This window comes from Belonocnema kinseyi, chromosome 3, assembly GCF_010883055.1.
Source record: "Belonocnema kinseyi isolate 2016_QV_RU_SX_M_011 chromosome 3, B_treatae_v1, whole genome shotgun sequence".
NCBI classification, from domain to species: domain Eukaryota; kingdom Metazoa; phylum Arthropoda; class Insecta; order Hymenoptera; family Cynipidae; genus Belonocnema; species Belonocnema kinseyi.
Genome location: NC_046659.1, coordinates 20,306,413 through 20,321,106, shown reverse-complemented (window position 1 = coordinate 20,321,106; position 14,694 = coordinate 20,306,413). Strand labels below are relative to the sequence as shown.

Below are 14,694 nucleotides of genomic sequence, written 5' to 3'. Positions count from 1 at the left end.
CATTTTGGCATGCCAAGACGGTGTCATCTCCACCTTAACATACCATCGCCACATTTTGAGCCAAGACATTCCTGATGATAGCTGCAGGGCGTGCCATGCACACCCCGAGCATTTAGCTCTAATACAATCTAGTTGTCCAACTCACGCGAGAACGACCTCCATTCAAAGGCACAATGAGGCACTAAGAGTGCTTTATTACCATCTCTGTGACTCTTACGGCATTAAACTTAATATTGCTCCTCTAAATGCTCCTAGGGAAATCGAGTCAATTTTCGAGAATAAGAAGTGCCGCATATACTGGAACTTTATATTCTCGACAATTGTTTATGTTGCTCACTCGAGGCCTGACATGGCTCTTCTTGACATCGAGAAGCGAACCATGTTTGTTATCGAATTTTCGGCACCAGCTGACAAAAACATCATAGCCAAGAAGAATGAAAGGAAAGAGAGGCATTGAGACCTTATAAGGGAGTTGCAACGATTGTACCCGGAATATTCTGTTAAACTAATCATCCGTATCATCGGCGTTCTTGGAGGTGCCAAGCTTTAACTCACTAATAGCCTAAAAAGCATCCCTGCGTGTCAACAATATGCTAAAACACTTGCGGGAAAAATGCAGAAGGCGGTAGTGCTTGGGTCGCTCCATGTTCTTAGGGTGCACGATGCTTTTGCTGGATCGTCATATTGATTCCGTTACAGACTGCAACCACCTATCTCACGGTCGTGAGATGTGGTTGTGGCATAAATTTTACCGCGATTTCGCTGGGAGCGGGTGCAATTTTTCAGATTAGCACCCACTCCCGGCGAAATCCTGCGGTTGTCCTTATGACAAATTTTTATACACATACACACACATCGTTTTAAATCCACGATTTGATCCAGGACTTGGTCGGTGTGCAAAGTTCTGCACTACCGATAATGATCGACATGAGGTACATGAAAGTCGCCTCTCAATCCTTTACATGTGTGCATCGCGTGGCCATCGTAGGTATACCGCAGGCACACAACCTGATAGCGGCTTTGACTCAGGCACATTTAGAATTCAGATGCCACAATTATTATCCATAGCTGGTTAAATTTAATGCCAGATTAAGTCAATCTGAAAATTTCTCGAAGAAGTACAGGTTATGTTTCTATGTTTAGCTTTCAAGTGAACTTATCATCATTGTCTTCAGGTTTTTTCAGAATTATCACACCAGGTGCGATCGAAAAATCATTGGATTATCAACATCAACTCCTAAATATTTCACTTGAAAAAAAGAAAGTCAATCACATATTTTAAGTAACAAAAAATTAAAGAACTGCACAAGTTCAAGTCGGGTGGCCACTGACTGGGAAAATTGCGAACTATTGCCCAGATTTTTAAACACCAAGAAGTACCCTAAAGTTTTGAGGAAAACCGGGAATTTTTCAGATTCATTTTTTAATTTTGCATAAGATTTTATCTAAATTTCATAAAAAGTTATCTGTTTTTGGTAGTAAAATCATCTATTTTGATGAACACTGGTCTAATTTCGAACAGCTAGGTCGATATTTTAGATTAAAAATTCGCATTTTAATTTGAAAATTTTTATATTAAATGTTGCGTTCAGAATTAACCTCTTTCGTTTGAAAATTCAACTATTTTGTTGAACATTATTATATTTATGACAAAAACTTACTTATTCAAAAGATGAAACCTTCTGGCGAAAATGCAATAATGTTTAACAACATAGTTGAATTTTTAAACAAAAGAGATTAATTCTTAGTCCAGAATTTGATGGTAAAAATTTTCAAATTAAAAATCGAGTTTTTAATTCAAAAGATGAAACCTTCTGTCCAAATGGAATAATGTTCAAAAAATAGTTAAATTTTCAAACAAGTTAAATCTTGATCAAAAAAGCTGAATTGCATAGTAAAAAAAGGCATTTTAATTCAAATACATGAACTTTGCACAAAAGGAATTTATTTCCCCCCAAATCTAATTTTCTAGACAAAAACTTAATGTTTAATCGTAGTTCAATTTTCGACAAAAAAGATTAATTTTCTTGTAGTAAAAAAAAAATAATTTTTAAACAATAACAAAAAAAAAGTTCTACAAAATATTTTCTATCCTTTAAAATTTGTTGAAATTAAGAAAACAGAAAATTTTCATAACGTTAAATATTGAAATGTTAGTAGATTAGAGTATTGAAAATAGGATCAATACAAATTTAAAGCTTTCGAAATTTAATTTTCAAAAATGTTCAATTATAATATATGAGTAATTTTTAACTCGATGTGGTTTAAGTCTTCCAAATTTGAATTATAAACTTGGAAGTTTATTTATAAACAATTAGTAATTCATTTATTGTCGATTTATTTGTCGATTTATTTAAATCTACATGTGGTACAAATGTATTTGTCTAAGCCAACGGAAAACATTGCACTAATTAATTGTGAAACTTGTCGAAGTTTTTTATATCGACTCTACTGTGTTCCTTCTTTGCAAAAGGATTAAAACAATTTATTCGCGGCATAGTTTCTTCAATAATTACATAAATTAGCCTTACCCTTAACGTCATTTCAGGATACAAATGACGAAACTTGAATTTTAGGTTGAGACGATTTTCTTTCGTCTCAAAAGCAATTGTTTCTTTTTTTTGTGAAAATAACTAGTACTGTCTGGCAAAAAACCCTGGCAGTCATGTTTTTCATTGCGTAAAAACCTCCTAATTATAATTATAAGATTTTGTAAACAAATTGTTTGTAAAAATTTGTTTATTTTAATGTAAATATTCTCTATTGACAAATTGTAAACTTTGACATTATTTTGTGAAAAGGCTTAGTTGATTACGCAACAAAATCATGAAAGAATGGTTCAAATGTGTATTTGCTTTCAAAAATTGTTTAAATAATCGTTCAAAATCTGTTATCTTTGACTCGATTTATGCCAGTTTTTAATAAATTTGAAAGTAATTAAATAAATGGTACTTTTCAGGCGATTTTATACAAAAATGTGCCCTTTCCCTACTGTGCGACACTGGGAGAGCACCATTTTTAAAAAATTTTAAAGGATTTTAAATATTTGAGGATGTTAAACCCTTGAAGCGCCTTCTTATGTAATAATTTCACGAAGCCCCTTGTGGGGTCTTGGGCGACCCGCACCGAAAAATTTCTTCCTGCAAGGAGAGTATCCGTTATTTCATTTCAACAAAATTATCGGATACTCTCCAACTATCCTTTTAGTGCGGAGAATCAGGCAATTTCATTAAAAGTGAAACGAACCATTTTTAATGATCATTTCATTATTTTCTCATGTAATTTTTTATTCTTGCAGAATAATCGTTGCAAAATTATCACAATTGAAAAATTAGTGAAAGCGCTATTCTGTACCGATACAACCCCCTCACATGAATACCCGGTGCTTTTGACACACCGGGCGGTTGCACAAATAACAAACACCTCGGGCCTTGTTGTCTTCTTTTCTACTACACATGCAGCACCTCTTTCTTTTCTCGAGATGAGAGTTTTATCTTTGTTCCTCAGAGAGCTGATCTTTTCCAAGAATACTCCCAATTCCCACCAGGATGGCTTTGCGGATCACTGAATTAGCATACCTCTCTTGAAGATGAGGAGTAAGAGAGAGAATGTACTTAAACTCCTTTGCACTAGTACACACAATATTTTCCAAAAATAAAAATTTGTCTAAAAATATCACAAAGCGACATGTGGGGTCGTGGGCGTCCCCAATCAAGACGGCCACTGCTTGCAACGAATGCTGGATCTCAACTGGTTTACGCAACCACTTGCCATGGTGTAAATCGGTAGAAGAGATGTTTAACTAACTATGGAAGGCGCCAACAAAATTAAATTCACAATCGGGGCTTTGCTATAATCGCGCGAACAAAAATTGGGGTCGCCCACGACCCCCATGGCACTTTAAGGTTTAAAAAGATGTCAATGAATTTTCCATTCATTTTTATAATTTAAAGGAAGTACAAAGAATTTTAACAATTTTAGCAGTTTTTTAAAAAAATTACAAAGTAATTTAGAAATCTCTTAAAAGGTGTCAAGTTGTTTCAAAATATTTTGAAGGATTTGAAATATTCCAGGGTATTTTTAAAATTGCAAGGAATTTTCAAGAGCTTTGAAAAGTTTCAAGAGATTTTAAAGGCTTTAAAATATTTTAGGATGTTTGAAAAAATTCCAAGGAATTTTCAATTAATTTCAATAATTTAAAACGATTCGAAATTTAAAAATTTAGTTTTTTTTTGGTTGATGATTCATCAATTTAGTTGACAAAATTTGTTTTCTAAAAATGTAACTATTTTTGTAGAAAATTCTTCTTGTTTTTGTGACATTTTTTTTAACTACAAGAAAATAATCTTGTTTATCGAAAATTTAACTACGATAAAATATTAATTTTTTGTATTTAAAATTAGTCTTGGTAGAAAATAAATTTCTTTTGTGCAAAGTTCATGTATTTTATTAAAAGTGCTTCTTTTTAGTATACAATTTAACTTTTTGGATGAAAATTTAACTTTTTGTTTAAAAATTTAACTATTTTGTTGATAACAATTAAAATTTTTTTAATCTATGTATTTTATTTAAAATTCATTTTCTTCGCCGAAAACTAATTGTTTTTTTTCTATCCTATTCTAAAAAGATCATACATATCGAATATCGAAATATCTCGAAAAATGTAACGCAAAAATGTGAAAACCCGATTCGTTATTGGTGGAGTTGCTGTTTGAGAAGAAACGTGACGTGTCAAACTCTAAAGCAATCGCGACATTGGTCAACGACTATTATACTATTTTTTCCTATGGAATTCTACAGTAACCTCTTTGTATATCCCCTTTAGCTGCTCCACGGGCTCCACTCTACTTCATTATTCAAAACTAAAAAGTGTATCTTCCTATTCTATAAAGATATTTTCTCAAAGTGGAAAAGTGTATCCAATAAGTGGATTGAACATCAAGGATGTAATCGGAGATTCCTTATTGACGGAGTTGCTATCAGGGAAAGCACGTGGCGCGTTAAACCGTGATGTAATAAATACATAGTCTAGCCACTTGAGGGCCCCGTTTCGTTCAAGTCACGCAACCGCTTAATTCCACCATTTTGTCAAGATGACCGCGCCGTTTGAGTTTGACGCGTACTCTCTGTACGACAAACTATATAGGAAAATCATTATGTAGGAAGAAATAGTATGAAAATATTGAAAGAATGAATTCCAAAAAGAAGAAGACCCGATTCCTTATTAGTCACACATATACTTGGCGCTGGATTGGAATCTCTCGTAGGAGCTTTTCAGAACATGTGCGCCCAAGCTCTCGAATTTGAAATTACATGCATTTCACTTAACTTTATGCGAAGTCCCTTAACCCTATTGGTCATAATTTCCCTAAATTTACAATTCCGAAAGCGTAAAGATTTCTAGCTTAATTAGTATAATGAATTAGTCAGTCGTAAATTTATTGTTAGTTTCTCTGAACATAGGTAAAAGGGGAAAAAGTGTTTTCAAAGTTCCAAAACCAAATAAAGCTTTTGAGTTATCTTGAAATTGGTGAGAGATATGCGAAAACTGACAATATTGTTGGGTTTACTAAAGGGGGATGAACTCCGGCCACCCCGACCTAAAGCAGTAAAAAAACGTGAAAACTAATTAAATTTTAAAGTTTTTTATGACGGGGATTGTCTTCGAAAAAAAGCGAACTGACCAAATAAAAAGATTGTTTAAATACAAACAAAAAATTTTGATTTTTTTTCGAAAACAGTCACGGAAACATGAAAATTAGGTCAATTTTAAGGGGTTTGAAGATAGGTTTTATCTTCGACCAACTCGAAATAAACCAATAAAATATTTTTGAAATAACCCCCCCTCCCCAAAAAAAGTGAAAATTTTTAATTGTCTTGAAAACGCTGAAAGATAAGCGAAAACTGACAATATTTTCATAGTTTCCAAGAGGGTAATCGCTTTCTACAAAAATGGTAAGGTTTTTCACATAAGGGTATTGTATTCGACCTACATAAACTAACCCAATAAAAAAATTTTTTTTTAAATAAAAAAAAATTTGAGTTATCATGAAAAGGGTGAGAGATACGCGAAAACTGACAACACATTCAGAGGTTTTCGATAGGGGGTGGTCCTCAGCAACCTCAAAGTAAACCAGTAAACAAATGTTTAAAATTCGAAAAAATCCAAAATTATGAATTACCTCTAAAAGGGTCACAGATAAATGAAAACTAAAAACATTTTCAGGTTTTTGATGAAGGGAATCACTGTATACTAAAATTTGAATGTTTTTAAGAAGGGTTTTGTTGTCGAACTACAATCGGAAACTGCCAACGGTCAAAGAAACGTGAAAACTAAGTAGATTTAAAGGTTTTTGCAGAGTGGGTTTATTTTCGACCCACACGAAGTAGCTCAATTAAAGGATTTTTTAAATACCCTAAAAAATGTAGATTTTCAGTTAGCTTAAAAACGGTGAGGGATGAGCGGAAACCGACAACATATTCAAACGGGGGCTGATTCTCGGTTACTCCGATCTAAAGCAATAAATAGATTTTATCAAATTAAAAAATCTGAAATATGATTTATTTTGAAAACGTTTATAGAATCGTGAAAAATAATTACAGTCTAAAGATTTTGCAGAGTTGTATTCTCAAACAACTTTAACTAAACTAATAAATAAACAAATTTTATTCAAAACAATAATAACATTTTTTTAATTATATCGCGAACGATCAGAGATACATGAACAACAAACAAATGTTAAATTAGCTTGCAGAGCAGGACTGTTTTGGACGAAGTCAAAATAACCCAATAGAATTATTTAAAATTAAATAAATAATATAATTTTTAATTATCTCGAAAACGGTGAAAGATGCGTCAGAACTGAAAAAATTTTCACTGTTTGATAAAGATCCTCAACTACCCACAATTAACAGAGTAAAGTAGAGATACGTGAAAGGGACAAGATTTTTAGGATATTCCATTCCGGGATGTTACCCAATCCTATTGAAGGGTCAGCACCTAATGTTATGATGCTAAAAACACAGCCCACATGCGAATACACAAACACCTCATCTTTGGCCATAATAGGCATATATTCATAAGCTGATCTAGACTAATTAAAAGATCATATTATGTTTCATGCGGAAAAACCTCAGGTCCTAAATACCTTAGCAAGGGGAGTGATGGGACAAACTACAAATAATCAGGGCATCTCAGTATTTAACCTTCTGGTGAAGACATAATCGATAGGATTGCTTAATCTGCATGGGGAAAATTTTGCATTAATTTTACAAACTTTGGTACAGCTAGTACAGGATTAATAGGAATTATAATAATTTTTAGAGGATTTAATTAAATTCAGATACATTAATACACGGTTATACTCCATGTAAAATATTCGGCTGGTCATTACATCTTTTAGGAGCCTTTTGGTACTCCGTGACTAAATTATTGTTACATCTAAGAAAGCGACAAATTGCTAACGGACCCAATAACATACAATCATAGGCACCTATAGCATCAGCACCTCACGCACCCATAGAAGCGCAGAGAACTCCATGGAACACCTCTCAATAACTTGACTCAAATACATGTAAAGAAGAAGCCAACCCACTTACTACAGACGTTACTCTATATCCTCATTCACAGACCAAGCAAGCTCGTAATACAATTAACTACTCTATTCAACTTTAAACCTTCCTCAGCATGACGCATGAATCCTATACAACTCTTTTAAATCATTTTCTTCGACAAAAAGGAGAACCTCCTCTAGAAATAAAGTTATTAATTGCCTTAGATTCCAAAAATAAATATTATATTCGAGTCCAATTGCAGTTTCAAATATATGTAGTTCTTAGTACTGGAAAAGATGAAGATTTAGTCCAACGAAATGCAGCATGAAGTCTATTAATGGCAGCGAAAGATGGTACAGAATATAAATTAGAACTATTTCGACCCTCGTTCAGGTCAGTAAGCGAAATATGCGAAAAATAGCAAGGACGATGTGCACTGCGCAATCTTCCACATTCTCAATTTACTAAATTACACATTAAAACATCAACTGAAAACTTTACTTAGACAGAAATGTGTACTGTTCAGGATATTAAAGAAACAGGAATGTCCGACTCACTTAAAGAAGCAAAAAACTTTGCTGCTATAAAAGTAATTCATTTAATATCAAATAGAGGTCTCCTTAATTCAACTTACGGAGGAATTTGAGCAAACTCACTTCAAAACTTAAATATTTCTGTTCACGACTCTTCTATGAACTTACGAAAAATTCCTGAAAACAATTCTATGAATACTCTAGAAAACAACTCCGCTCTTACTCCTGAAACGACTCCTGCATTTACTTCTTTTGACACTATAGAGGCACAATTACGAAGAATCTACCCACACCACAAGATACCGAAGGAAATTTACCAGATGTAACTCCATGGGAATTCTAAATCACGTAGAAATTCTTAAGAATTTCACTATCAAATATGGATTACCATTGCCATACATGATAACCTATCCATATCAACATTCGCGGTCGCATTTGTCAAAGCGGCAAAACAAAATAGTTAGCTATTAATAAAGCAGCATTAGGACTTCTTAATTTATTGGTACAATATTACGATCTTCGTGATAAAGATGACACAGACACATATCCAAAAAAGATTAAGACAAAAGATCAGGAAGTTCAAACTAATCCCAGATCCAAATTGAGCGTGTGGATTCCATAACGTCCATAGCGCTCGGGCTCGCTCTTCCAGTATCCTGTGCCTTGCGTAAATGTGAAAAAATTTCTGAAAATTACCAACTTCGGAAATTCACTGCGCAAGAAATATAACTATATGCGGCTCGACGAGCCGCACAACTTTCATGAAGAAACTTTTTCTATTAAATTGATAGTTTTTTTGCTCAAAATTAAAAACTGGAAAAACCCCCTCTGATGCCAATTATGTTTTAAAAGTAGATTTCTTTTTTATATTTGCAACATAAAAATTACTGCAAATCATTACTGTTAGGAATCGTTTCCTCAGACAAACCAAAGTTTTGACGTTTAAGAATAACTTTGACCGTATTTTTTAACCGATTTTAAAGTTTTTTTTTAGAAATGTTCAGCATTACATTTTTAAGAGAATTTTGTTTTGGGATTTTTCATTTTTTGTCACTGAGCAACAATATATAAACAAATGAAGTGAAAAAATGGGCCATTTCAGATTTGTGAATTTTTATTATGGAAGTTCTCTGTCCGCGAATCTTCCCTACAGACTTTTGTCCGTCTAGCCTGAGGAAAAGATTCCTGACAGTAATAATTTGCGAAAATTTTTATGTTGCAAATATAAAAAAGAAATCTACTTTTCGAGTTGTTACTTGCACTATTATTTTTAGGACAACTGTCATCTGAATTTTGAGCATTTCCAAAGTGTTACAAGTCAAATGCCAGTGTAAGTTTGCAGACTCACTATACACCAGCGAACGTGCATTTAACGTGACACGCCGGAGATTTGTAATTTTTTAACTATGGGCAGCCTCTCTGGTTAATCTTAAACTTTCATATATTTTTCGACATAATTTAAAGCATTTTATCCGAAAGATCGACTGTCTATTATCGAAAAGCTTTTAGTGGTTTCTATCATTGCTTGGCTTACTGTCAAGAGGTAAACGGTGAACAGTTTCAGCAGTAGATAGATTGATATATTTCTTATTACCAAACGTGAGTGGCAAGGGTACTCACGATAACCAAGCACCCTGAAACGTGAGGGTCAAGAAGACTCGCGATAATCAAAATGGAAGTGGAACAGCAGCTTCGTATTGATGAACTCGCCTTGGAAGATGGGGATAACGAAGACTTGATTGAAGATGCCGACATAAGTGCAAGGGATAATGAATATCATGTACCGGATCCACTAGAACCACATCCGGATATTAATAACGATGATGTGCATAGCGAAAACCCAGAAAAACTACAGCACCTTGAAAGGAAATTTGGTCATGCTTCACTAGAGTTCCGATATGTAGTATCAACACCAAGGCATTCTCTGCCCAAAATGAACATCACAAATGATCTACGTGCACCAATAGAACACCATGAGAATGACATCCTTACAGAAGAACAAATAGGATGTTGTAAAAACTTACGAGGCTGTAAAGATAGAGTTATTATAGACGCTGTTGCCATGACTCAAGCTCGTAAGCATCCAAGGAACTTACGCATGGCATACATTGACTACAATCAAGGATAACTAAATCAATATGCATCACGAAGAGTATATTTCAAGGAGACTCGTTCAGTGCACTATGGTTCTGTTTAGCGTCGAACTTCTTGAGCAAAACACTAAACAGCATGTCTCATGGGTTCAGAATTCATGATAATGAGGATGGCCATAAAGTGACTCATCTCCTGTACATGGCTGACCTGAAGCTGTACGCTAGTTCAGCCCAGAAACTGCAGCAAGTGATCCATGTCACAAAGCATTTTTCCCATAATATCCACATGGAGGTCGGATTAGACAAATGCAAAACAGTGCATTTCGAAAAAATCGAAATGGGGAATTAGGGACCGCAGAGTTAGAGAACGAGTTCGAAAATGACATCGAGGAAATGGCTGCAGTCGAATCATACAAATATCTGGGTATTCTTGAATCTAAGGGTATATCAGTATACGATAGTTAAAACAAGCCTAACGGCTCTCTTCACTACGAGACTCAGATTGATTATGAAGAGTTTTCTCAACTCGTCAAACAAACTCAGGGCAATCAACACATATGTCATCCCTGTCCTGACATACATCTTCAGGCTCATCATCAAAATGGCACCAAATGTGCCACAAAAATGCAACGATTGAAAGAGTGGTTTTACCAAGACATATAGGGGACAGGGGCGTTGTAGATATCAAAAACCTGTGCGAGTCACAAATTACACAGTTAAAGGACTATTTTGACAGCAAACGAAACGTTACGCTTTACAGCACCATCTGTAAAGCGGATCTTGACTACACGCCCTTAAATTTGTCCTCAGATGGGGCCTGGAATATCAGGGCAGAACCCATAGAGAAATTAGAAATACAATGGAGGGAGAAAGCTATCCACGGCGAGCACCCCAAACCGTCAGATCAACATGAAGTGGATAGTGAGGCATTCAATATTTGGCTAAGAAAGGTTGTTCTGTATGCAGAGACGGAAGGATTCGTCATTGCGGCACAGGACAAGGTTGTCAGCACCAGGAATTATCGAAAACACGTGTTACATCGAGACGTGGTTGACCGGTGCCGATTAAGTGGAGATACTACCGACTCCATTGAGCACATTATTGATAGCTGTCGCATGATGGCTCAGAGAAAATATACTCACAGACATAATTATGTAGCAGGCATTACACATCAACAACCTGCGATCAACCCAGGACTCTTAAAAGAATGCATGCATTTCTATACATAAATTTCAATGTCCGTTTTAGAAAGCGAAGATTACATTTTATATTGGGTTGTTACTATCCAAACGGATGATTAATTCCGGGCCAATAGACCTGACATCGTGATGCGAGAACAAAAAAAGTGGAAGAGTCTACATTAATGGTATTGCTTGTCCACTTATCCGAAATTTGAAATCAACCTATACAAACAAAATCCACAAGTATAATGACTTAAGGCATGAAGTAGAGACCATATGGAGAAATGCTAATCATGTATCTATTCATCCCATTGTGATTTCGGACACAGGCAAAGTGCACGCAAGAGGCACTGAACATTTTGAACATTTAGGTCTCAGTAGGGTATTGACAGCAGCTCAGAAGGCGGTTTTATTAAACACCTGTTGCGTTGTAAGAAACTTTCTTGGCCATCAAGAAGCGAGCGACTAAAAACCCGTGAAGTGGCAGATGATAGCTTTAAGAAGACATCCAGAGGTGACTGCTGTCACCTCCAACACTCGCAGCCGCTCGTAATCGTATACCTACAACATCGTCGCAGGATGTTTCAAGCATCGTATTAAATTAACTTATAACATTCTAATATTATCAATCACTTGACTTAAACCGTGGCTTTGATGTATAACCGGGTTCACCCGAGTAAAAGTTTAATAAGTTCGATTACTTTTTATTTCTAAAATGAGCTAGATCATTGATTTCGTTCTATAAGATTGCAGTCTGATCTGTAGCATCTTTTATGGTCTTCTTTTTCTGAGATTTAAGTTCTCTGACCTCTCAACCGTTTCTTTTTATTAGTTGTGGCTCAAATTTCTTTTCACTTTCTGTTTTTCACCATTTTTCAAATCTATGATCTTAAATTATTTCCAAACACTTCTATCTGTCTATCGTCGTAGGCCGTTTGCAGGTACACAATGAAAAAAAATTCCGTTCAATCTAAATCCATTATTCATAAGATAGAAGGACAGTTCCATTCAAATTATGATTTGCATACCCAGCCATAGTGTCAGGAATCAGTACTGATCGACATATGCCTACATCTGACAAATAAATTACAGAATGTATGTAAGGAAGATATCGCTTTGATAATGTTTACAAAGTTTACAAAATTCAAGATCAATATCTTTAAAAATGTGGATACTAAAACATATCAGGGTCTTGAAATCAAATTACAGGTGATTTCCACGTTTTTCGAGGCTTCCATGTCAAGTCACTACACTGATATTGTTTATAAGGCTGAAAATGAATAGTGGCTTATCCAACGAGAAAATATCGAAAGAGTGAAAAGTGCTCCTTCGTGCCAAATATTAACAAAACAAATTTTAAAATTATTTCTGTTAACTAAGGGCTTTTGTTCATAACAATTGCGATTAAAAATGAAGAAAATTAGTTCGTGCACAATAAAGAATGTTATTAATGGTAGATGTAGATATTGCATCTATTTTAGTGAAAATTATGACACTGGTCAGTCTGGATGATTTTTTACTAACAAATTAAAACTCTATACGAGTTATTTTAAAAAATAGGTATTTTTTAACAACAATTCACGAAGCGAAGTTTTTATTTGATTGAAAGATGTCATTTTTAAGAGAAATCTAACCTCCAAATCGACCATGCACAAGTTTCAAATTTTTCTGATCTATGCTTTCTGAGACACAACTGTGCAAGCATGTCAATTTCGTTTTAAAATTCATTGGTTTGTAACGCTGTAACTTGCAAACAGTTCGTCCTACAAACAAAGTGCAAGATGCAAACAAGTTTTATTTTTACTCAGAGATGCTAAAAATGATTTAATAAATGTTATTTTGAATCAGTAATAAGCTTCTTTTAAAAAAACTGATCAGAATTTGGAAAAAATATCTAAAATATTTGTAATGAGAGAACTTTTTTGCTAAAAAAAAAAGTTATATCGGGGACCTCATAGTGCATACAGAACTGTTAGACTAGACTGAAAGACACTGCCAGTAAGATTTTCGATTAGTTTACCTTGATAATATGCATTTCTTACCCATGAAGCTTAAGCCGTCAAAATGTCGCTCTTTTGGTGGTTCCGGGGTTGATTGCGACGGAGAGAGTGTTGATACGGGGAGTGGCGTTGTTGTACGCATAGTTGGCTTCGGTGGTGGTGGTACCGTAGTCGTATTATTTAAAGGAATAGGAGTAGTAGAAGAAATCGTCGTTGTGTTAAGCGTTGTGGTTCTGCTTGTACTTGTTGTAGGAGGCGGTGGTTTTGTTGGGGAAGTTATTGTCGTAGGTGATGCTGTTGTGTTTGGACTAATGGTAGTAGTAGCGATAGTAACATTGGCCGATTCTGTTGTGCTAAAAGACTCAGATGTTGGTGTATCAGTTGATCCTTGCAATGGTTTTTGTCCTAAAACAAAACATGAGTCATAAGATTAATGTAAGGTTGTAAATGAATAATTAGGAAGCTGTACAAAAAATAGGTAGCGCTTTTTGAATTTTTTTACTTCAGCAAAAGCAGATATTTCAAACGCACGTGAAGTCTCTTGAAGCCAAATACAATAAAACCTCCATAATGTCCCTTTCTAAACTATCCTAGATTACAAAGCATTTATCAAGGTCAAGCTTAATGATGTACCAAGTAGAATTGCGCAGGCAGTGTAGTCCAGTATTGTAACTATATATGAAAAAAACGTAAACGCGCCTGACATACATTGAAGGTTATTTTCCAGTTATTGTCAAATTTCGTCTGCCAAATAGTATTTGTTTATGCATTGTACACAATTTTGTATTGTCCGCATTCGCAAAAGATGTCTTTTAAAGAACCATGGTAATACGGAATCTCGATAAAAGACTTTCGGTCGTCCGCGTGAATGCGATTCAAGTAATTGAACAAAAAATCTTACACAGCAGCAAAGAAATCCTCCGAGGAGAAGATTCCAACTCCAATAAAGAGAAAATATTTTTTTTGTGACAAATAATCTATCTTTTGAACACCGCGTTCTGTAAGAAAATAATGTTTAAAGTAATATGTATTGTGATTATACATTAATATTTTCAGTATATTCAAGCGAAAATTCTGCTACCACGTACATTATTGAAATAAGGTTTTGGGCTCTTTAGACACGAAGTACCGATAAATAACAACTGGTGACGCCACACAGTGGAACGAAATCAAAAGCCTCCATATACCAATTTTAAAAAGAATCAAACGGTTATTTTTCCGATTTCTTTCTATTGTGCATCATTGCGACGTTCACGATGAGGCATGCAAACTTTTAGTCAATTATGATACACTCAAACGCAAATAATCAAAAGAGCACGGAATGAGCTCTGCT

General features: G+C 34.7%; 1 protein-coding gene across 3 annotated transcripts in view; it reads right to left on the bottom strand.

Moving 5' to 3' along the window:
* The window catches only part of LOC117169394 (sialomucin core protein 24-like), a 147,313-nt gene that overhangs the window by 24,045 nt on the left and 108,574 nt on the right, over positions 1-14,694 (bottom strand). For 2 of the 3 annotated variants that reach the window (XM_033355757.1, XM_033355759.1), the window contains exon 2: positions 13,404-13,766. In XM_033355757.1, the coding sequence (XP_033211648.1) occupies positions 13,404-13,766 (363 nt within the window). Of the gene's footprint in view, positions 1-13,403; positions 13,767-14,694 lie in introns of those variants that run through there. The other variant, XM_033355760.1, reaches the window with a different exon arrangement.